The sequence below is a fragment of the Podarcis cretensis genome (assembly GCF_951804945.1).
Source record: "Podarcis cretensis genome assembly, chromosome: 2".
Lineage (NCBI taxonomy): Eukaryota > Metazoa > Chordata > Lepidosauria > Squamata > Lacertidae > Podarcis > Podarcis cretensis.
The window spans coordinates 71,289,276-71,314,915 of record NC_137171.1 but is presented as its reverse complement, the minus strand read 5'-3'; the positions used below and the strand labels follow the sequence as shown (position 1 = coordinate 71,314,915).

General features: G+C 44.3%; 1 protein-coding gene across 2 annotated transcripts in view; it reads left to right on the top strand.

Moving 5' to 3' along the window:
• The window catches only part of CAMKV (CaM kinase like vesicle associated), a 67,256-nt gene that overhangs the window by 24,447 nt on the left and 17,169 nt on the right, over positions 1–25,640 (top strand). For both annotated transcript variants that reach the window (XM_079964444.1, XM_079964443.1), the window contains exons 2-4: positions 21,435–21,543; positions 23,389–23,520; positions 25,182–25,256. In XM_079964444.1, coding sequence (XP_079820570.1) covers positions 21,449–21,543; positions 23,389–23,520; positions 25,182–25,256 — 302 coding nt within the window. In that variant the 5' untranslated portion in view covers positions 21,435–21,448. The remainder of the gene's footprint in view (positions 1–21,434; positions 21,544–23,388; positions 23,521–25,181; positions 25,257–25,640) is intronic.

The following is a 25,640-nucleotide window of genomic DNA, read 5'->3' as shown; positions in this document are numbered from 1 at the left end:
CATCCAACTCATTAATTAATGAAAGGTTGAAAACCTGTTTGTAATTGTTCTTCGGGAAATTACAGTACTACTGCAAATATTGCCAAATGTCAGCACAAGCTTTGCTGCCACACTTGACAAGCTGGAATCCAAACAAGCTACCACATTACTGCTCTCCCCATAAAAAAACCCTAGCCCTTACCCACGCATATTCCAGAATGATTATCTGAGTCTTGCAACGTTAAGCTTTTACTCTGAAATCTTTGTGCTTTGGTGGAGAAAAATACCAGAACAGATGTACAGTCCATCATCGTATATCCTATCTCCACTACTATTGTGATTTTTACTCTGAGCCTGTAAATCAGGGCTGTCCAATGGGGTGCCTTCTGGATGTTGCTGAACTGCAACTTTTATCATTCCTTACCATTGGACATGCTAGCTGCTGGAAATTGGAGTCCCAGCAAAATCTGGAGGGCACCACGTTGGCTACCCCTGCTATTAACAATGCCTTTATTGGTTTCTTATTATATATGCCTAATTAGTTTGCTGAGACTTGCCTTATCACCAAACCAGCACAAGATTGTGATTTATAGAAGAAAAATCTATTTGCTTCATTCTCTCTCTCTCTCTCTCGCTCTCCCGCTCTCTAACACACACACACACACACACACACACACACACACACACAGTGTACATAGCAGACTTGCTTGTCTGCAAAGGAGAGGAAACAAAGGTGTGGGTGTGTGGGTGTGTGTGTGTGTGTGTATGTGTAATGGAACACACACACACTTTGTATTACATGCCTAGGAGGAAAATCTGTACTGGCTACTGTTCCTGGCTCTCTAGCTCTTGATATTTGCTGGATGAGTCACTTTTGATGACAAATACATTAAACATTATCTTTAACCCTGCTTTCCAATCATTCTTCTTTTGTGCAAAATACAGCACAGTATAGTCACAGCTGCTGTGGCATCATTTGCAATATACAAATCAATCGTACATTAAGCTCTTGTCTGAAACATGATGGCTCCAAGCCAGAGCACTCCCCAGGACAATTTCACTGTATACAAGCTTAAATCCTGTCAACACACTTTTCTTCCAACTGAACTTGAAGATTTGTGGCTATGATGAATGATATTCTGAGAGGTGTTTTCTCCCACTGGTCTGTCAAACCAGATCAACAATAGCTGTTCTGTTTGTCCTGTTAGAGATGTTTTCTTAATTTTTAAAAAATGACAAAGGCTTTTTCCATGTTAGGTAACAGACAAGACACTGACATACAGGACCAGTGAAATTGGCCAGAACGTTACTTAAGCTCAGAAGTCTCATATTACATAACCTCTAGGGTAGGTATATGAGAGCGCACAGAAAAATATACGCAAATCTTGTGTAAACATGAAGGTGTCATTCTACTTCAAGCTAAGAGGAGCAGGTTTCTTATTCCAAAAGGGAAGATATTTGGTGATAGCAGCAGTAGCTGCAAAAAAGAAAATGGTGGGTGATGCATGTACTATGACCCTTGTCCAAGTGTGAGTCTCATGCCATTCAAAGTAAGTAGAATGGTTGCAGAACCCTTTCGGTGCAGCCTGCCCTCCCATTTTCCTTTGTAAAACAACTGCGAAGTGGAAATCTATCCCATATGATAGAAGCCCATCAAATATTATTCAGTACCAGCTCTCCTGACCCCCATCCTTTAGGACCAAAGCAGCCTGGTTCTTGGTTTTGTTTAAGGTCTTGTTTCTCTTTCTTTCCTGCCACTTGTAATCAAAAATATCTCTTTTTTTCTACATAATGACTAGCAATAAGAAGACTCCTTGAACCATTCTACAAATGGCATTCACTGATCACAATGGAAATTGATCAAAATACCAGAGGAAGGCAGCATGTGGCTCCTGAAACCATTTTGTGCATACATGGTCTCCTTTCCTGCTGTTTGTCCTCACCATCTGGAATTCAGAAAGAGAGGAGTCTGTTTATGTTATTATCTCTAAAACTTGAAAAAAATTCTTCTTTACCTCTTTTTCTCTCTCAAGCTTAAGTGTAATGTTTCCATTTCTAAAATGGGCAGATTTTTCTGGACAGTCTTCTACGTGCTTAATTCCTTGATGATACAATGCACGTTCTGTGTGGCTCGACTAACTTTCTTGTCAACTTTGCACATAAGGCATTTTTCACCTGTGGTTCAAGCGTACTCTGAGAGGCAGACCCAGATGGGAGATTCCTATCCTGCTTAGTTTAACATCAAAATGGAAAAGTCAGTACAGTGGTACCTCAGGTTACATATGCTTCAGGTTACATACCCTTCAGGTTAAAGACTCCACTAGAAATAGTGCTTCAGGTTAAGAACTTTGCTTCAGGATGAGAATAGAAATCGCGTGGTGGCAGCGGGAGGCCCCATTAGCTAAAGTGGTGCTTCAGGGTAAGAACAGTTTCAGGTTAAGTATGGACCTCCGGAACAAATTAAGTACTTAACCTGAGGTACCACTGTAATCCAAAAGATGGCACCATGTTGCACAGGAGTTGGAAAAAAATATCCCTTGGACTGTGCACCCCCAAATCTCCTTCTCTTCTACCCCAGACATATTAATAGTTAAGAATAAACTAAATTTATTTTATCTTCAAAGTGCTCTGCAAACATTAGTTAATTAATTCTCAGAGCTTGCCTGTGAGTCACTATTATTCCTGCATGTGTTTCCAGCATCTGCGTGATTTGCTGTCCACTCTGAGCTTTCTCCGCAGTTTAGCTTCTCAGGGACTCTCTGTGGATTACTTTCCTCGCAGATATCTACTTGCTGCCATTGGCAGTTGTCATCTTCTGCCAGCCTTCCTCCATCCATATCCCTTGCTCCCTGTTTCTCTGCTGTGGCTGAAGCTTACAGCTCTTTCCATTAAAGAAATCTCCAGAGTGGAGGAGTCATTAGTCTTGACAAAATGAAAGTGTGTGGGGAGGGGGGGGAGAGAGAACCACAGAAAGAGACCAAAGATGAGGAAAACAAATATTTCTCAAAGTTAATGAGCTCTCTGTGGGATTTGAACTCAAGACCCTCAGTACTGCTGCTCAGATCTGTACCATATTCACTTAAGCAGTAACTCTGTTAGCAGACTTGAATAGTTTCGGTTTCTGAGTAACAAAATTGTTTGATTCCCTGGTATATTTGCCTCACCCTGTTTAAAATCCCTGGGGCTCCCAGCTCCTACTGCAGTCAGTGAATTAGGCAAACTGACTCAGTTGACGTAAGGATTACATCTGAGATACTTACAATTCTCTTCTTGGAGAGATCTAAATTGATTTAAGGCAGGACCAGCTTAGTCCTCAAAGGAAACTCAGATCTTCTTAATGTAGCTCAATGCTTTTTTGCTTAGTACCAAACTTTTAAAAACTCTGGTATTTTAAGAATTTAAACTCAGAGATCATCATGTACATTTTGAACACATTTAGTGCCATGTTTGACATTCCCTCGCCTACCACAGTGTTTTCACGAACTTAGTCGCTACAACTATACATTAGGCTCAATTAATATCAAGGGCTTTTGAAGTGGAACATGCTAAATACAAGCATGCTGAATTAAGATTATGACTGCATTGCATCAGAGCATAGCAGGTGGATGCATTCAGAGATTCCTGGTCCCAGCAACTTTATTATTTATTACCTTATTTTCTCCTCAGAAATCTCCTTCACAAATCTGGATTTCATACATCTAAATCAAACACCAACCACTGTAAATTACTGGATTTCACATGAAGATCTCCCTGGGCTGCCACTCCAGGAACATACCCAAAACTTCCAGATTCACTGTCCCCAAAGAAATGTTATTTCATCCCTTCTGTGTATAACTAGAAGTGTGAACTGTGCAGAATCAACAGCTCTTCAGAGTGTTGAATGTGGTGGCGCTGTGGGTTAAAGCCTCAGCGCCTAGGACTTGCCAATCGAAAGGTTGGCAGTTCGAATCCCTGCGGTGGGGTGCGCTCCCGCTGCTCGGTCCCAGCGCCTGCCAACCTAGCAGTTCGAAAGCACCTCCGGGTGCAAGTAGATAAATAGGGACCGCTTACCAGCGGGAAGGTAAACGGCGTTTCCGTGTGCGGCTCTGGCTCGCCAGAGCAGCGATGTCACGCTGGCCACGTGACCTGGAAGTGTCTCCGGACAGCGCTGGCCCCTGGCCTCTTAAGTGAGATGGGCGCACAACCCCAGAGTCTGTCAAGACTGGCCCGTACGGGCAGGGGTACCTTTACCTTTACCTTTATTTCATACACCCCAGTGCATGAGATGCTGGTGGAGCTTGAAATGGACTCCCACACTTTGGGGGACTTCTAATAATAAAAATGAGGAGGAGGAGGAGGAAACATGGACTGGGAGATCAAGGGTGTGAAAGGCTGGTGACTGGGGATGGCTGCCTTTGGGTAGATGCTGGTGGGAGGGGAGAGAACTGCATTTTGGGAGATTTGGGTTGTAGTCCCAGAGACTATGCTTTGCTGAGGACAGCAAGAATAATGGTAGATGGACTATATTATTGTTTAAAAGCATAGTAGCGCAAGTAGATAAATAGATACCGCTGTGGCAGGAAGGTAACCAACGTTTCCCTGCACTGTGGCACTCGTCCTGGTGTCATTGTGCCAGAAGTGGTTTAGTCATGCTGGCCACATGACCCAGAAAGTTGTCTGCAGACAAACGACGGCTTCCTCGGCCTGAAAGCGGAGATGAGCGCCGCACCCCATAGTCAAATTCAACTTGATTTAAATCGTCCAGCCATCTTTTACCTTTGCCTTTACCTTTCTTGATATTATTATAAATATTTTGTAACTTTAGCATCTTGCATTGTATTTTCAATTGTACTTAAGGTAAAAGGTAAAGGACCCCTGACAGTTAAGTCTAGTCATGAACGACTCTGGGGTGGTGGCACTCATCTCACTTTACAGGCCAAGGGAGCCGGTGTTTGTCCGCTTCTGCAGACAGTTTTTCCGGGTCATGTAGCCAGCATGACTAAGCCGCTTCTGGTGAAACCAGAACAGCACACCAGAAACGCCGTTTACCTTCCCGCTGGAGCGGTACCTATTTTATCTACTTGCACTTTGACATGCTTGCGAACTGCTAGGTTGGCAGGAGCAGGGACCGAGCAACGGGAGCTCACCCTGTCGCGGGGATTCGAACTGCCGACCTTCTGATTGGCAAGTCCTAGGCTCTGTGGTTCAAACCTAAGCTATCTCCCAGAAGAACAACCATCTCTGATGCAACTGAAGTGCATAGATATCAGTGTGACTGTTATAGGAACTCATCCGGTAGTGCCATTATGTGAAAATAGGCACTCTGTCATATGCCTGCAAGAATTTTAGAACTATTTTTGAATAAATAAAAACTTTCTGAAATGAACTTGAAAGGTTCTAGATGAAAGCACATAGATCTACATAAGCACATGAAAGGACAAGTGCAATTGCTTCCTCTCAGCGATGTTCGATCCAAGTCCGTTCTTTTTTTCTTGACTAAAGAAATTGACCAAACTAGAAGCTGCTTCTGATCTGATCCGGATAATTTCAACATCTTATTAACTGCCATGGGACATAGGGAAGCAACTGTAATGAGGAATTAGGACAGGAATCAACATACTTTCCCCTCATATGTCCTTTCATCTATAATTCTTGTAACCATGCTGTATCAGGGCTGGTACCGCTTAACAATACTATTATGGGGGTTGTAATTCACTTTACTCTTCAGAAGCAATCACATGTACATAGTCATACCCATTTCACAGGTTGCAGAAAGACTGCATGGTAGAGCTCCAGACAGGAAGAAATTTGCATTAAGTACATGCATACTATCGCAGGAAGGAGCATTTGTCCTTTTGGATATTTAACCAAACCAACCACAGCCTCTCCTTTTTAGTAGTTTGTAGTGGGATAGTTAAAAGTTACATTCAAACAAATGACTTGCCACATGGAGTTTCCTCCACACATTTCTTTCAAGTGTTTGCCCATGTGACTTCAATATACAAATCATGGATAAATTATTTAGAAATTATTTACTGTCTGGGAATAAGCAAGAGTTTAGCTTACTGGTATATCTTTTTAAGAAATGCATGCTATCTGAAATATCTAAGTCTCCTATGTCTTTACTATAAAATTACTTTAATGTCGTAAAATTGTTTTATATTATTGTTATGTCTGCTTTGTATCTCAGTATTGTGTGTTTAATAATGGTTGTTATCCACCCTGAGGCTGTGAATAATGTATGTCATCTGAGTAAGTAAGTCATCATCCACTGCGAAGGTGCATTCTGAACACTCGGCTGTGTAATTTCTCTTCATTTTGCTGTGTGTGTGGTGTGATCTGCAGAGGGGTGGAAATCTGAGTATAAATCCAGGGAGATGTTTCTGTAAAATTTCTCCAGCAAATTCCATCTGACACTTTAGGGGGGAGCCAAACATTGGAAAGTTACCACTTTCAAAGATATCCAGTTTTTGGGTGCCTCCAGACATGGATAACTTAGTATAGACTATTATTGCTATATAGAAATTTGAAGGGCTAGAAAAAAAAGTAAAAATAAATATAAAATGAAGGACCCATCCCATTCCACCTTTGATTTTTCCATTTCTCCCCTCCAACTTCCCTGGGAGTTTTTTTTTTGGGGGGGGGGGCTTCATAACTGTAGTTCTGTGTTAAACTGCAGGTGGAATAGCAATGGCGCTTCCAGCTTTTCATAAGTCCTCTCACCTCTATATCGGTGGACAGTGTTGCGTGTAGACAGCTGTGCCTCAAGGTATACCACCTCACCCCTACGTCATAGCCAGCCGTCAGCTTGCAGAATGGGTGTGGCCATGGGCCGTTTAAACTTGACGCGGCTGGCTGACTCCCTCTTCCTGCCTTTTTGTCGGATCACCCCACCCACCCACCCTCTTATCAGGCTTTGATATGACCTTGCTATAGCAGTTGTCGGTTGCCTGGTTGTTGGGCCGGGTAGGAATTTTTTCCACTTGGCAAATTGGCACCGTCCATTTGGTTTTCGCCTACCTAGTAGCAATCGTCACAACTTTTGTGCAGTTAGGCATTGGGTAAGCCTTTGTTTGGTTGGAGGGGAGGTTGTTGCACTGCCTGCCCCTCCCTCAGTAAGGGTATCCTGTTAAAGCAGCTGTTCTCAACCTGTGGGTCCCCAGATGTTGTTGGACTACAAATCCCATCATCCCTGAGCTCTGGCCTTGCTAGCTAGGGGTGATGGGAGTTGTAGTCCAACAACACCTGGGGACCCACAGGTTGAGAACCGCTGTGTTAAAGGGATCCGAGGTGTGAATACTGTCCAAAGCCTGGGCGTGGACTAAGGCCCACAATCCCTACGGGGACCCTCATGGTGCCACTATCTGACGTAAGTTATAGGGCACCCCCTTTCGGTGATTTACCCTTCCGTGGACTCTCTGCAGACGGGCAGGAGTCAAGATATAGCCTGGCTTCACCCCAACGCCTACGCCAGGCTTCCTCAACCTCGGCTCTCCAGATCGTTTTGGCCTACAACTCCCATGATCCCTAGCTAGCAGGACCAGTGGTCAGGGATGATGGGAATTGTAGTCTCAAAACATCTGGAGGGCCAAGGTTGAGGAAGCCTGGCCTAAGTCAAACCGCTCACATCTGTAACCAATAAAGTTGAGGCCTGTGTGAACCCATAAACCAAATATTCCATGTCAGTGTGACTTCTTGTTCTCCTGGAACTTTGTGGCTCAGGTGCCTTGGGGTGCAATTCAAATGTCGTGCAGTGATTAGCAACCCCAAATGTTGTGGGAAGGGGCACAATTTTCATTGGAACCATGATGTGGGACGGGCAGGGTTAAATCCCACACACACCTGCATATGATTCTTTCCCAACTGCAAAGGAGGGGGGAAGCTATAAAGACAACGAGGTTCGGAAAGGAAAGAGTTAAACTGATAATAGCCCTGATTCCCAGAGATGAGAGATGGACCATAAAAATGGAAATTGTCAAAGCAATCTATAATGATCGTAAGAAGTACTTCCTTTTGCATGTTCTGAATCTCCCAGTGTTCAGCTTCATTGGAAGGTCATAAATTCAAGTATTATGAGAGAGAGAGAGAGAGAGAGAAATGGGAATTTATCCCTATGCGCTTTCCCCATGCGGAATCTTATACCCTTCTACCATGCCCCCTGCACTGTTACTCACCTTTGTTCTAAACTAAAGTATGTTCCAGGAACAACAACAGGAGATAGATATCATTACATTCCTGCCCTATTTGTAGCCTTCCCACAGGCATCTTCTTGTAGCACCTGAGATCTGGTTGTGGACAACACAATGCTGTGCTGGATGGGCCTCTGGTCTGATTCACCAGGACTCTTAGGTTCATTTCCAAATCTTGGTTCAGCAGGCTCTGGGCTATGCACACCACTGCCATTTGGAGCGCTGAAATTGTGCTCCACCTGGATACATTTTATATAATATTTTTATGGGCTCATGGACCAGGAAAAAAAATGTTTTGCCATTTTGTTCTGTTACTAGACCAAAATTAGCATAATTTCAGCTTCTGCCAAGTCAATGAATAATGATGAACTGCTGAAAAATTGTTTGGGGATTATAAGAACTGGTATCTGCAGATACAAACGGACAAAATAAAAAATAATTTTTAAGCCTTATATTCTGTCCTTCATTGCAACACACAGAAACTGGGGCAAGAGGCTACCATAAACAGAGCATGGCTAAAGTTTCTGTTGGGTTTGTCTGTCCGTGAGTTTTCTACTTATGGAATTAAGCAACACTAATTTAGGCTAGAATCCCATGTGCAGTTACTTCCGTGTGGACATTAAGCAGTCAGTACAACTCTCACAGTGGCGCTGTGGGTAAAACCTCAGCGCCTAGGACTTGCCGATCGCATGGTCGGCAGTTCGAATCCCCGCGGCGGGGTGCGCTCCCGTTGTTCGGTCAGGGGCGCCGACTTATAAAAAATATTGGGGGGCGGGGGCCCATACCGACTTTTAAAAAATATTGGGGGGGCCCAAGACCTCCAAACCGCTGCTGCTGGGGTAACGAAAGGGGCGAGCCCCGGGCTGCCCCGACCTTAAGTGAACCTGTGAGGGCCCGCCCTTTGCGGCAGCCGATTGGCTGCCGCCGTGGGCGGTGAATATTAATGAGCTAGGGGGAATCCCCGCTTCTCGCGGGGCTGACGCCAGCCCCGCGAGATTGTTGATGGGTCGAGAGCCCGCAACCCCACCCCCTCTCTAGATCGGGAGTGGCTTTGTTTTTCTTAAATTATTGGGGGGGCAAAGCCCCCCCAAACTAATTTTTGAGGGGGCTCGGGCCCCCTCAGGCCCCATGGAGTCGGCGCCTATGCGTTCGGTCCCAGCGCCTGCCAACCTAGCAGTTCGAAAGCACCCCCGGGTGCAAGTAGATAAATAGGGACCGCTTACCAGCGGGAAGGTAAACGGTGTTCCGTGTGCTGCGCTGGCTCGCCAGATGCAGCTTGTCACGCTGGCCACGTGACCTGGAAGTGTCTGCGGACAGCGCTGGCTCCCGGCCTATAGAGTGAGATGAGCGCACAACCCTAGAGTCTGGCCCGTACAGGCAGGGGTACCTTTACCTTTTTACAACTCGCACAAACTTCTATAAAGTTCAAGGTCACATGCAGACCACTAGGCCCTGCATGCTTCCAGAGCACTCCCTTAGATCTATAAGAAGCACAGAGGGGTTATTGCCCAAAGTTGGTTTTAGGGGGTCAGCCACAAAGTTGTTGATCTTTTTTGGAAAACATTGCCAAAACTTCCTACAGCCCCTCATAGATTCCCTGTGGTACCCAATGCATCCTGCCCTAGACTTCATTTTCTTCTGCATGCAGGTCTGAGCTGGGGTGCAAAAATCACCCAAGAAATCTGTGTCCAATTATCTGTTTAAGGTTGTGAATTTAGGAGAAATGGCAAGGGTGGTATGAAGGTAGACTGCTGGAGACTATGGAGTGCATGATGTGTGTGCATGTAGCGACATGCATGTAGTGAGATCAAACGCAGGAGAAGCTTCCCACCCTTCTCACACCGCGTAGCACAAACGCATGCATTTTTTTTTCACCCTTCCTCCTCTCCTCACCCTCATTCTGGACACTTTGAGTACTTGGGTCTCATAAAATGTAGTACAGTATTGGCCTGAATATAAGCCTCACTCCCCCCCCCCCCAAATTCTGACCGTGAAAAGTTCAAGTGCAGCTTATATCCATGACCTTACAGTATGCAGCCAGGAGCGTGGGGCAAACAGCGCCAGGAGCGCAGCAAAGGGGTGCCCACCCTGTGCATAGTCCCTCGTCCACTCCCCCAAGGCCGGGAAGGGAGAGAGCGAGGAAAGGGAAGGCTGCTGGCAATACAGCGCAGTTCCTGTCCCCCCAGGTATGCAGCCAGGAACTGTGAGGAGGAATGGAGCAACATATTCATTCCCCCCCTCCAATTTTAAAGGTGTGGTTTATATTCAGGCCAATATGTTAATTTCTAATGTGGCTATTGAGGTAAAGTGATTGGGGGGGGTGCCAAGGCTGCAACGGACACTAGGTATTCCTCTGAAGAAGAGCAACTGTCCCATGTCCCAGTTTACACAGTAGAAAGATTTGCAAAGGCAGAGCCGCAAGGTCTCCTCTGTGATGACCCCCAACATCTGGAATGTGCTTCCCCTAAGTGTAGGCAGGAGGATCCTTAGGCTGGGGGGGGGGGCAGGCCTCTAAAACCAGCCCTCATGACGCCCCTCATTGGCCCTAGATGAGGCCCTCATTTTGTCTGAAACCTTAGCACCCTCACCAAACTGCACTTCTCAGAAAGCTATGACAGTATAAAGCTGAAATAGGCTCATGATGTAGAAATATCCCAATAGAAAAAAATAGTTCCTCTAGCCCAGCAGAATATCTCTGGCAATAGTCAATGTCCTATTTTCCGGGAGACAAGGCACCAACAAAGAATCCCATTCCTTGTTGGGTTCCACAAACTTTGCTAGGTCTCTTTGAAACCTCTTTGTTAGCCATTACAGTGCTACCTCGGGTTAAGAACTTAATTCGGGTTAAGAACTTAATGATAACATCTAGATAGATAAATTAGGATCTGTACAGTTTTGTAACATGCAGAAAATAATATATGTTGATAAACGAGAGAGGAGCTGAGGGAAGTCTGGGGACGGAGGGCTATATTTTGGGGAACGGGGAGGGGAAAATAGGGGGATTAAGGATGATATGTTTTTCGATAAAATGTTATGTTGAAATTACTAATAAAATATTTTGAAAAGAGAAAAAAAACTTAATTCGTTCTGGAGGTCCGTTCTTAACCTGAAACTGTTCTTAACCTGAGGTACCACTTTAGCTAATGGGGCCTCCCGCTGCCACCATGTGATTTCTTTTCTCATCCTGAAGCAAAGTTCTTAACCCAGGGTACTATTTCTGGGTTAGTGGAGTCTGTAACCTGAAGCGTCTGTACCCTAAAGCGTCTGTAATCCGAGGTACCACTGTACGTAGCTTTCCTGAATGCTAATAAGTTACAAGAATGAGTTGTATTCTGTTTGTGGTTCATTTGTAAATTATACACTTTCTATATTGTCTCTCCTCAAACCATACATTATTTTACTATGCCTGTATTATAACATCTTAGCTACTGCCTTTCAAAGTTTTATCCTTTCTAAGACCGGATGCTTCATTATTTTCTAATATGAAGATATGAATCCCCTTTAGCACGGTTTGCCTTTTTGATAGTCCCGTCTCTAGCTGTCTCGAGATCTCCTCCTCGAATGCTGGTTGCCAATTCTGGACGCAATAAAGTGGAAGTACCATTGGGCTTTAATTCTTCTTAGCATGCGTCACTTTACATTTACCAACGTTTAATTTCATCTGCCATTTCCTTGCCCTTTCTCCCAACACTGTGAGATCCTTCTGTAAATCCTCACAGCCTGCTTTAGACTTAACTGTGTTGAATAATTTAGCATCATTTGGAAATTTAGTCACTTCACTTGTTCGTTTTCCAGGTCATTAATGACTGTTCTGTAAAGAGCAAGTATCACACAGATTTTGGGGCACCATCTTAATCTCTATATATTTTATTGCATTTATATCCCACCTTTTCCCCAAGGAGCTCAAAGCGGTGTACAAAGTTTCCCCCCTCATTTCATCCCTACTTAATCCCTACAACAACCCTGTGAGGTAGGTTAGACTGAGACTCGTTCACCCAGCTATTTGGGCCCTTGTCTCTCAGGCCTTAGTCTTAACTACTATACCTACCCTGACATCTCAAATCTTTACAGTGAGAACTGGTCATTTGTGCCCCAGCTAGTTTATCTCTTTCAGCCAGTGTCTAATACAGAAAAGGATACCACAACATCTACATTTTCATGACACAATTTTGTTATCAATACATTCTCTTTAAACCTGGAGGGATGATGGTGGGCTTTCTCTTGCTGGGGGGGGGGGTTAAGCAGATGCTGAAGAACTATTGGTTGGAGATGCTCTGCTCTGGACCTCCTGCAGCCAGCAGAGAGTTGGACTAGGTGGCCTAGGAGGTCCTACCTGACACAATGATTCTGTTTGTAAAGTTAAAACCAGTTTTATAATTTATTTTAGGTCAAATAGGCAGAGTTTTGTGACTGCAGTTCTAGCTGTCTTATCCAAAAAGCAGCCACTTGGTGGGGGCCAGTTCATATCTGGATCACAGCACAGAGGAGGGATGTCAACAACTTCTGTGATGGGGATCCCACATTTTCAGAAGGGAGGGGAGGGAAGAGAAGCTCCATTGTGGAAGCAGAAGTCTGTCATGTGCAGAGCAACACTGTTAGATGCAGCCCAGTGTTGAGAATAATTCCCCAGTAGAGAAAGAAGGCTTAGCAACCATAAGATCAGGCTTGCCAGTGGCACAGCTATGTAAAGGGCAGAGGGAAATGACACACCACACCACACATAGACACAAAAACCAATTATTGTGGACTGAAGCTGGAGTTTACAGAAACCACTAGCTATGGCTGTGGTGACCTCATGCCAGTTAAAACAGGAGGTCGAGATGGATTGGTGGGTGCAGCTAGCTGGGAAAAACTGCTCAAGATTACTAGAAGTTTAAAATTCCATATTACTGAAGAGAAGAAAATATACATTATTATTTTTTGTCACTACAGAACACTCTACTGAAACTTCGCTCATATTCTGCCTCTAGCTGGTGTGTGTGTGTGTGTGTGCTGTGTGAAGGCAAGGTAGCTTATAAATAAATATTTGAGGAGCTGGAGCTTCAATGGCTTTCCAGAAAGCTGGCTTTTTACCATATTTCATTGGGATATTTCTTGCGGATGGATGCTGTGTGCTGCCCAGAATTGCCAGCACTGAATATGCATTCTTTGACTGTTGCTTGGAGGGTTGTAAATGTTTTATTATTTTGGTTCTAATTTCCCCGCATACAACTTTATACGCTTGCAGTGGCCTGCATGTTTCTATGTCCACTGTTACCCTTTTTGAAAAGCTTCTCAGACTTCACAAATACTGGTCTATGTATATTAATGTCTTTTTTACATCTGGTATAATACTTACCATCACCCCCTTTAAGTAGAGATGTGGCTTCCTATTATGTAGACACTGTTTCTCGCTGTTCCTCCACACTCCAGTCAAAAGTGGCCACGTGCCTCTTTGAGTGTTACACTTAAAAATGATTGTTTCGATCTTTTCTGTCACCGTTTTCCAGTTCCCCAAAGGTGGACCCAGATGGCAACAATTCTCCTTTATTCCCTAGCCAGGCAAGCACACATGAATCACATACATACAATGTGGCCAATAATTTGCATTGCAGCGACCTCTGGTGGCCAAGTGTCCTTTCCGCTCCTGGGCTCTGCCTGAAGTCACTTCTAGGTGCCAGATTAAATATTGTGTACATTTTTGTGTAATTTTCCCTAGTTCTTGCTGTGTGTTTTTTTAAAAATAGAAAATACAAAATGCCATGGGAAGCTCCCACTTCCAGCACAAAGTGGTTAGTACGTTTAACCCATTCTCTTATGGACAATCTTCTGCTCAAAATCTCTCCTCTTTCTGGCTGTTTTTCCTGTATTTTCTAAAGTGGGTAGAAAAACAATTGGCTGGAAGAGTTTTTTACAGAAAAAAAAAATAGCAGGCAGGGAAACGGCTAAGTATCTCCTCCCCAGTGTCAACATAGGGAAAGGCCATAGCTCAGTGCTAGAGCATCTGCTTTTCATGCAGAAAGTAAAAGGTAAAAAGTAAGCCCTCTATGTTCAGTCCCCAGCATCTTCAGGTAGAAATGGAGGAGAATCCTGCATAAAATTCTGAAGATCTGCTGCCCATCCGTGTAGACAGTACTGAATAAGAAGGACCTGTGGTCTGTCTCTGCAGCTCCTTATATTCCTAATTGCAGGCTCCAAGTAACTGAGTTGTGTGTTATTCTTAAAAATAAAATTTTAAAGCCCAGGGAGAGTAATGCATGAGTGCATGTATCCAGTACCTTGGCCTGATGTCGCAGCAAATAATTGCCTGGTTAGCAACCACCATGGATTTCACAATGTGACTTGCGTGAGTCACTGTGAGCTGTGCCGATCTCCTTTGCTGGCATTTGTTGCTGCTTTTGTTTCTTTGCTACTTAGGCGATAAAGTAAGGTGGGGTAAATTTGACTGCATGCCATCTTTGGACCAAAAGGTCCCCAAAGTAGCATACAAAATGTATGAAATATACCTACAGCATAAGGATCAAAGAGTAACCCCCCAAAAAAACCCAACCCCAACTGTATTTGAAAGACAAAAAAACATAGCATAGGCACCAGAATAACAAAATGAAACCCTTGTTATTAAAAGCCTGATCTTCACCATTTCTTTGGAGGAGAATGAGGGAGCCAATCTCAGCTCTAAAGGGAGGGAGGGAGTTTCAAGAAGATGTGTAAGTAGCAAAACATCTGCCTTGCATGCAGGAAACCCCAGGTTCAATCAACCCCAGGTAGTGCTGGGAGAGACCTGCCTGAAACCCTGGAGAGCTGCTGCCAGTCAGTGTAGGCAGTACTAAGCTAGATGGATCCACAGGTCTGACTCCGTGTAAGCAGCTTTCTGTGCCCCTATGTTCCAATGCCTGGGCCCCACAACACAAAAGTCCATGGCTCACATGTTCACTGGCCCCACAGCAGACAATGATGGGATGCATAACAGGCATGTGCAAAAAGGTTCACAATCCTTGTGACAACCCTGTGAGTCAAGCCCCTATAAATCCTCTAGGGACCCAGGTGGTGCTGTGGTCTGAACCACTGAGCCTCTTGGGCTTCCCAATCAGAAGGTCGGCGGTTAGAATCCCCGCAACAGAGTATGCTCTCATTGCTCTATCCCAGCTCCTGCCAACCTAGCAGTTCAAAAGCACACCAGTGCAAGTAGATAAGTACCACTGCAGTGGGAAGGTAAACGGCGTTTCCGTGCGCTGCTCTGATTCCGTCACGGTGTTCTGTTGTGCCAGAAGCAGTTTAGTCATGCTGGCCACATGACCTGGAAAGCTGTCTGTGGACAAGTGCCAGCTTCCTCGGCCTGAAAGTGAGATGAGCGACGCAACCCCAGTCACCTTTGACTAGACTTAACCGTCCAGGGGTCCTTTACCTTACCTTTAAATCCTCTAAGGCTGGGATGAGAGGATGGGGTGGGGGCCTCTGATGCAACACAAACGTTACAAGTTCTTAGGCAAGGAGGAGATTCAAGTACACATCCTTTCCTATCCTATGCCCAACAATATTAACTTTTGGTGTGTGGTTCATCCATTCTCTTATCCATTCCTGTCCCCTGAAAAGTGTACTTTTACATGCCAGTAGGAGCTAGCAACCCTGGCTGACTGGTCACACATGCATCTTTCTCTCTTGGCAGTAAGAAACACAAAGCAAAAGAGTGCAAGGGCCATCTGAGCTCGAACACCTGGTGCAAATGTTTAATCTGTTTTGCAATATTTTTCACTGGGGGCAGTTAGCTCATTCAGCTAGTAGCCTTCGTGCTGAATATTGAGAAATCAGCTGAAGAGAGCTATCCACACAGTACTTAATTCTAGATGGGGATGTCAGCACTTCTGTCTATTCCCATTTCATATATTCCAGGCTCTGTAAGCAGAAGCCAAAGCTGGAGCTGTGGCACAAATCATACCTATATAAATGAGCATTTTGTGTAATGGTTCATGTCCCAGTTCAGTGTCCGGGAGTCTATCATGCTTAGCATTATTTATTTCATGTTGTTTGTGTTATTAAAAATGCTTTTGTCCCACATATTCACCCATGATTCCCCAAGGTGGATAAGGATATAAAACAAACACAGCAAGATTAGGCAACAGACAAGCAATCAAATAAATAGTAAGCAATCAAAGATGTGCTCTGGAAGCACAAATACTAAAACAGTCTTCCACAACTGTGTCACCAGATGTTTTTGATCTTTAGCTTTCATCATCCCCAATCATAGGTCATGCTGTAGTCCATGTTTAGCTGTAATCCAACAATGTCTAGGGACCAAAGATTGGGGGAGGCTGTACAAATGCCACAATAACTATAAGCAGAAACACTGAGCAGTAGTTAATCGCTAACGTAGCCCACAATGTATTTTTCATAGCAAGATGCTGGGCTCGCTCTCAGTGTGGCGTAGTGAACATACACCAGGGAGACCCAGATTCAAGTCCTCCCTGAGCCATGAAACTCACTTGCTGACCTTGGCCAGCCGCTGACTTTCAGCCCAACTCTCAGCCTAACCAACCTCACAGGGTTGTTCTGAGGATAAAATTAATAAGGGAGAACCATGCACTCTGCACTTTTAACACCTTGGAGGAACGCAGGGTGTAAGTTTGGTAAATATATAAGTAAACTTTTCTTCCAGCTGTCGCCATCCTTCTTCCAATTCACCTTCGTTTTGAGCTGTTGGATGAGATGGGTCATAAAATTCATAAAGTTATCCCCACTGAGTGGATGCTGGTCAGTATTGAGATTGCAGCCCAATTATGCCTCACAGAAGAGTACAAATTAAAGAACCTATTTTTTAACCTCTTTTCTCATGTGGAATGGACACTGCAAGACACAATCCCAATACACAGCCCAAACTCAGTGGTGGTAGCAATCAGTGGGAGCTACTCAGCCTCCACATTAGAACAGGTGTTCATAGGTCCCATGTAACTGTGTACCTTACATATATGGAGTCTCACTACAGTAGAGTGAGTAGAAAACTGGGCCAGTATTGCATAATATAGCATTGACGTGGAGTTAATGAAAGTGTCCAAGGCATTTCACATGCATTTATTCAGTAATTCTCACATCAACTTTGCATAAGGTACTGGTAGGTCAGTATCATAGTCCCCATATTGCAGGGGAGGGGCTGATGAGGCTGATAGTGGCTTTCTGACGTCTACCTCGTGACTCAGTTTTGATGTAGGAACGTATTGGTTCACATCCGGTTCTCTTTGCCATTGTGCCACAATACCTCTGCATGCAGGACTTTAGGCGCGAGCCATCTGCGTAGCTTTCTGCAGCCTGCTATCCATCCGCTTGCTGTGGAATGAAAGAATGGCAGCTTAGAGAAGGAAGTGGCAATCTCCGACACCACCCTGGACCCCTTTAACTAACTGCTTCAGTTTTCATTGCATGAGAAACAGGACAACAGTGAGCTCTCAGTGGAAGCTTATCAAAGTGACAAGGGCCCTTCCTGCTTCGAAAGCATAGTCACAAAGGAGTGAGGGCTGCTGGAGAAGACAAGGCTGCAGAAAATGGGCTTCCAGGGCAACATAATTCCTTAGAACGGGGGGGAGGGGTGTTGTCTTCCAGATGTTGCCAGGCTACAGCTTCCTTCATCCCTGGGCATTGCTTATGCTGGCTGGGACTGGTGAAAATCAAAATCCAACAGTGTTTGGCCATAGACTTCCCCACCCTACCTTAGAGTAAGAAACACTGCATTGCAGGGAGAAGTGAGCTCTTGGAAAAGTCACGTTTGAAGATTCCTGCTACAGACATTTCCCCCTTTCGTTTTTCAGTTGTGCAAATTCCACCAAAACAGAGAGGCATCAACTCAAGGATTTTGATGGAAGGTTTCCAGTAACAGCAGAGCGCTGTTTCCTCATACTGTTGAATCTGCTTTGGATGTAAGGGTCTCCCAATCAAAAATGAAAAGCAAGCACTTTGGTATCCGCCGCCTGAGTTGTTGTTTGTGGGGAGGTGTGTAAGCCATAGAGTATCATGCTAAGGGTTGGGGAAAAGAAAGCGTGCACAAAAACAAAACAAAACCCACCTTCATTTTTTTCCATGCATTTTAGTGCTTGCTTAGTGCTTGTGTAAGCCCAACCAATCCTGGACACGCAGTTAAGATGAGGATATCACAGCACCACATAGCCAATCAGATTTGGCTGTGTGACAACATGGAGAGTAAACGAAGTCCTCTTGTTGTCCCATGACTGCCTGGTGGAGAGGAAATTGGTCAGTGTTCTTGCCCGGCCACCACTCCCTGGCTGCATTCAGAAGTCATGTCAAAGTAATGATTTGTCATTAAGAACCATGGATACCTGCTCCCTCCTCCTTCATGCATGTGGAGAGTTTATACGCTTCTGCTTCTTACTGACAGAAAACCATAGTTTGCCATTTCATCCAAATGTGGCAAATCATGGTTTGCACAAACCATACCTTGCAATCAAATCAGGAGTCCACACCACAGTTTGATCCTGGTTTGGGACCCTCATTTCCCCAATACTTTTATGTTTGCTTCTGGTGTTGTGGGTAGGCTCAAAACCTACCTGGAAACTGTATTCTCTCCCTCCTGAAAGCACCACCCCGGTTCATAGCTTACCGGGTGCAGAAGGCAACACATTCTGAAAGATACCTTGAGCTTTGAGCAGCATCACTTTGTGGAATGTCAGTCACTACTGCAGTTATTTGAGATGGAGAACCTAGGGGTTGTGATAAACCTCTGGATTACAGGCACCTCCACCCATCCCATCCCCCCTCTTTTTCTACCAGTTCTGCCAAAAGTTACAAGTACGAATGTGGTATTGAGAATGTCAGCAGTGGGGAGCCTGATTGATTTTGCTTGGCTGAGCATGTTAAGAATTGGATTTTTCAGCATTTCTATGCCATTGGGAGGGCGAGGAAAGGTTTGCTTTTGTTTTGTGAGGATCGTGTGATTTCGGTACACTTTCAGAACTGAGAGCTCTTTTAAAAAGAAGGAAACTGAATATGGCAGTTCTCGATTTGTGATGGACAGGAGCGTGATTACTGGGGTTTCTGCTCTGAGCTTATTGCACTATAGTTCAATGCACTGCTGGCTAATTACACTTGCTGGAGATGTGTTAATGATACACCTGTCACTATCACTGCGTGACAACCCAAAGGCAAGGAGCTGCCTGATGAGTAATCCCAGCATTGACCTGGGTATATTATCTTGTGCTTCATTTTTTTTGTCAAGCTGTATTTCCAGAATCTCAAGATTCACACACAAGAGGAGGCCTATGACACCACAGATGGGAGGGGCAGCAGCTGTTCCCCCACCCACCCAGCATTCATATATATTTCTGCTGGATGCTTGCAAAACATTTTTATTCGGGGCTGCTCCGCACGTGGATGGATATTACTTCCATGTAGGAAAGTCGTATGCACATTACCACTTGCGGCAAATAGACACATGCTGAGTAACTGCGAGTGGCAGCAGGGTTCCATCATGTGTGTGATGGATTCAGCCCAATAGGTTTGACCTAAGGGACTATGGGCAAACAGAAAGTAGTCGCTCATCCTCTACTGCAGCCTTTCATCTGAGCTTCCACAAGTCTTTTTGAGCAGTATTATGAAGATAGGGTCCATGGCAGTTCTCATGTGTGAGAAAAGCGGGACTAAATCTAAAGCAATGCAATACTCAATTTAAGGTGAGCCTTTCTGTGAGTAGGTACCAACTGCATGCTGGAGTATTCCTAAATCCTTCTCTGTAGTGTTTTTTGGGGGAAATGAGACTAGTTTTCTACCTCTAATAGAGAAAGTGAATCTACTGTGTGTGTCCATTAACATTTGTTTAATGGAGCAGAGCCAATTTAGCTAGGCTGATCGACTATCATAGATGCAGAGGATCATCAGACATATGAATCTGTCATATGGTTTCTCTCCGTGGAATATTTTTGTGGCTCTTGGGCCAATAACAGAAAGACGTGTTTTGTTTTTAAAGGTAGGAGGTGTTTCTGATCAGGAAAAAAAATAATAACACGACTCTCTTAGCAACTACCCACATTAATATTTGCTATATGGATTCCACACTGTATAACCACAAGATATTAGTTTCGTAATAATTGTTCAGGTTCTGTACCGTTTTAAACTACAGAATTTATTTTTATGAACTGGCATTTTTGCCAATACTGGGCTACAGGATGGTCACTGACACATATTCCACTATCAGCATAAGGAATATGCAGCATGGATTGCAAAAGTCTAAAATGCATTCCTGTCGAATATCTTTTGAAATGGGTTATGTGTGTTATTATGAGCTATTGTGTTTTTATGAGGCTCATATATAGAATAATTGCAAACTTTACAACCTTTAGAAGACATCTGAAGTCAGCCATGTATTAGGAAATTTTTAATGTTCAATGTTTTATTGTTTTTGTATATGCTTGAAGCCACCCAGAGTGGCTGGGGGGCAACCCAGTCAGATGGGTGGTGTACAATTATTATTATTATTATTATTATTATTATTATTATTATTATTATTCCAGTGAGAAAAAGCCATATATTTTCCTTAGCTATATATGCATATCTAGCTCAATTGCATATCATTACATAAACTTTGGCATATATGGAGCCAGTAATAATTAGAATAATAATAGTAATTCTTTTATTTTTATTTTTATTAGATTTGCATAGTGCCCTATACCCGTAGATCTCAGGGCAGTTTACATCATACAATTACAATATAAGAACACAAAATACATAATAAAAATAAGAGCAGAAACAGAGCAATAATCTGCCCTTCCACAATACATTTAAAGGGGCATCGTTTTAGTGTTTCACTAATCGGTTGGGGCAGCCACACACAAAATAAGTGGAGGACAAGATGGCCAGATTTTAATTGGCAGCAAAGATGATGCAGGTGAAAAGGTGAAAATCCTTCCGCATCGCGGCCGTGTTCCAAAGAGGGACCTCCCACCACTGCTTTCAACTTAAAAAAAACAAACAGGATATCCCATTCACAGAACTCCAATGCCATATCAAGTCTGGCTCTAACACAGCCAGAAAAAGTGTTTGAAATGACTGGCTATAAATGGATGAGCAAACAGCAGCTCATAGTGGATATTGCAACTGCACCCGAGTGACTGAAGTCCCTTATTCTGACCTAAGTAGGTGATGGTTCCTTGACTGTGGCTTCCCCATCGACTTGGTTATAATGAGAGTGAAATGCACGACTGCTCTGTGGTGCAGTGGCTGGTAGACCTTCAAATATCCCTGATCACTATGCCTGAAACTACCTGAATCCAAGGGTGATGACCTAAAGCTTTTTATTCTCTTATATTTCAGCACCAAACTTGGCAATGCCGTTTGGATGCGTTACCCTGGGCGATAAGAAAGATTATAACCAGCCATCTGAGGTGACTGACAGATATGACCTAGGGCAGGTCATCAAAACGTAAGTCTTTTCTCCTCCTTGCTTTCAAAGCTCCTTCCAACTCTATGCATCCTATACAAATGGCATTGGTTGCCAGTTGGGTACTTGTCATGTGAAAGGGAAGTTTCTGTTGCAATGACTCCATTTGTCAACTGCAGTCAACAGACAAGCTGAGACTTAGGTCTGCCCCTCTGTCACTAAGAGCCATCCAGGTCCACGGGAGTGGTAAAGCTTGAATGAACCACAATGTAAGATATACAATACCATATCCATATTGCCTAAATAATTTGTCTGTTTAGGCCATGGCCCTGAACAGCAGCAATTCACTGGCATTTTGGAGCTTAAGTGAACATGGAAACTGAAGGGGTTCTTTTTTCTTAATAGAATTCAACAAACAGGTATCTAAACTGCTGCTTATTGCAGACGTAGGATTGCTGACCAAGGCAGCTCCCCACATCACGTTCTCCCCTCTCTACTTCCCCACATCTTTGTTGCTGGCAGGGAATAGGAAAACACACAATTTGAGCTTGCACTACACATTAAGTGCAGCTAAACAATATGGGGAGAGAGGGCTATTTTCAGTGGCCACCCATGTCTCCTGTCATGGGTCACTTAGTGCACACAGTAATAGTAATTTTCCGTACTTAGACAGCACATAGTTCTGCTGGTTAGGCTTTGTGGATTAAGCCAATAACCACCCATTGCAGACCAGGAGGTGAGGACTCATGTTGAAAAGGCAGTGGCTTGCCCAAAATGGCGTACGGGCTGCTCACACAATCCCACATGCATACAACAAATGTGTTTAGGAGGGAGTGGAATCACAGTGGCAAGCCCTAGTCACATATTTTTTGTACATTTTTAAGGTACCTATGGAAGCAGACGCATACACAGAAACTGAGACTGTGTTTATCCCCTGCCACTTGTACAAATCTTTACGTGTACAGTTTATAAATTTATACACACATAGGCAAATGTATGTGCATATGGCAGGGGTAGAGCTTGTTGATGCAATCCTGCTCCTCTTTATGTGCACGCATTATAGTTATGAGGCTACTAGAAGTCGAGACTTGAACAAGGGATTTCCTGGCTTGCAGCTCACATACTTTTTTCAGAAGATATTATCCAGGGCCAACATATTTGGGTACTAATAGGCTTTGCTTGCACTCTCTCTTCAAGGTTCTTTTCAGCTTCCCCCCAGGTACTTGTTGACTTTAGGTCTAGGGCCAGTATTTAGCCTTCGATGGAGTTTACCACCCTCTTTGGGCTGCACTGCCAAACAACCCAATTCTGAGAAGACCTGGTCCTGGTGCATCAAGAGACTATAGCAGCCTCACACCAGTCATGGATGGGAAGGGTTGTAGCTCAGTGAGACAGCAACTGCTTTGCATGCAGAAGGTCCTGGGTTCAACCCCTGGTGTCTCCTGGTTGTACTGGGAGGAAACCCTGGAGAGCATCTGCCTGTTAGCATAGACAATACAGAGCTCCATGGGCCAATGGGTCTGATTCAGCAAAAGGCAGCTTCCTATGTTCCTCCACTGAACATGAAAGGAAGCAGTGTGAACCATTTGGCCAAGCTCACAATTTCTTATGTTAGCACAGGCTTATAGGACGGTTGCTCCTCCTTAGCTTTCATCCTGCCCCTACCCCATGCATGGACTTCTCCAAGAGCAATCACATTTTGGTGGGACCTGGGATAGAGTGCTTGAATTTGGCATGCATCTGTTAGACAATATGGTAGATGGGTGTATACATCACTCTTGGGAGGGTGGGTGACTCATGAAGTTCAGGAATACGTGGTCCCTCTTGGGCTGCTCCAGCTGCTGGGCATGGACTACTTAAATCTGAAGGTGGGTGTTCTTTCGCCAGAGAGGAGTTCTGTGAGATATTCCGTGCCAAGGAGAAATCAACAGGGAAGCTCTATACATGCAAGAAGTTTCTGAAAAGAGATGGGCGCAAAGTGCGGAAGGCAGCAAAGAATGAGATCATCATCCTGAAAATGTGAGTTGTGAATGTCCACACTGATTGATACATTGGTCTCTGCTTTTTTCAGCTGCTGTGTTGCTATCTTTTTACTAATTGTGGTAGATAATCATAGTGTGTCCACATCCACTACAGCAAGAAATTATCTGGACTTTCTCTGATTCTCCAGAACGGCTCCTACATTGGCCCAGGCATTGCCAATATTTTCAGGAGGAACTGGATGTGCATTGATTGGCCAGCCCATGCATCAAACGCAAAGCCACATTCCTCACTCTCCCCTCCTCAAAGCAGAGTCCTCAAATGGAGTCACAAAGCCACACAAAGCCAATTCTTGAAATAGGTTCTTAAATGTAAACAAAATGTAAAAACACCTTAAAGATTAAATACCAGACAGATGTTTGGGCAGAGAAAACAAACAAGCTCTACTAGTGCCATGACAAGAGCAAAACTGGCAAGGAAGCACAACACAACTCACAGCAAAAACAACAAACAGCAGAACGCCTATTCCTGTTTGAAAGCTCATCTTTACACAGTGTTAATAGCTCTTTTTAAAAAAACAACTATTGGCATTGTACACTGGCACATCTGATCCCAGATCATGTGCCACATAGCTTATCCTACCTATAGGTGATATACAGTGTTAGAGTAAACTCACTGGGTGGAATTCAACATCACACTATTACAAAAGCTCCATCTGTGCAGGAATATCAGCTTGCCAGATAGAATGAACCCCCCCACCCTGTCCTGAGGCTTCTGACACACACACACACACACACACACACACACACACACCGAACCAGGAATGGGGGCAAGTCCCATTGCACAAGCAAGAGCCCTTGTGCAGGGCTTCTGCTAATGGGGTTCATTAGGTGACTCTTGCCCACTGAAGCCCAATAACTTAAGTTTATTGCTTTCAATGGCTCTGCTCTGCAAATGACAAACTTTGCAGGTCACTCTGTATGAGTGATAGGAACCTTTATCAGAATGAGGGATATACTTCCTTCCAAGCAACCTTGCCTTTAGTGGGCCCTGCCGTCATTGCAGTCAGAAATGGGGGGGGGGGGGCTTTGCCTGCTACTCTCAGTGAGAAACTACCATGGGTGCCCATGGGAAGTATCTGGAGTACTGTGGCCACTGATGATGCATGAAGCATGCTGACAAACAGAAAAAAAGATTTAGGGGAGAGCTTCAGGAATGATGGAGGCTTTTGAAGGCTAATTCAGTGCTGAAGGAATGTGGTGCATTCTGTCTCAAAAGGAGATTGTTAATCTATCCCAGGTATAGGCAAACTCCGGCCCTCCAGAAGTTTGGGGCTACAATTCCCATCATGTGGTCAAGGATGATGGGAATTGTAGTCCCAAATAACTGGAGGGCCGGAGTTTGCCTATTCATGATCTATCCATTAAAGAATCCTTATTTACCACATCCACTGAGGGAAGAACAGGGACTCAGATTTAAATGATAAGGAACAAGATTTAGGTTGCAATGTACTTCCAAATTATGGAAGCAGCAAACAACTGGAATACGTTACAAATAAAGGTGACAGCATTCCCCTTGGAGGTTTTCAAGTAAAAGTTGAGCAGATACCTGCAAGAAATACTTTGGTGACAGGATCTATGCCATACGCCAGCAGGTCTCTTCCAACCCCTAGCTTTTCTCTTCCTTTCCTTTCCCTACAGGGTGAAACACCCCAATATTCTGCAGTTGGTGGATGTGTATGTTACACGGAAAGAGTACTTCCTCTTCTTGGAGCTGTAAGTAGTTGTTACCCAGAACTCCCAAGATGTTGCATCCATAGTGGCCTCTCCCTTTTGCTCTGTTGGGGCCTTGGACTGCTCTACTGTGCCGGCTCAGCTGCAAACCATCTTGTCGGCACTTCACAGGGTGCCTTCCCAAAGAGTGATTAGAAGCTTCTTCAGGAGACCATCCATAAAGTGAAAGATGGAGGGCATGAATATTTATTTACTCTTCACTTGTTCTCCACACCATTCATGAATTTCTGTTCATTTGAGGAAACAGTTGTAAAACATCTGCTTTGCATGTAGAAGGTCCCAGGTCCAATCCCCGGCATCTCTAGGTAAGGCTAGGAAAGGCCGCCCTCTGAAACCCTAGAAAGCTGCTGCCGCTCAGTGTCGACA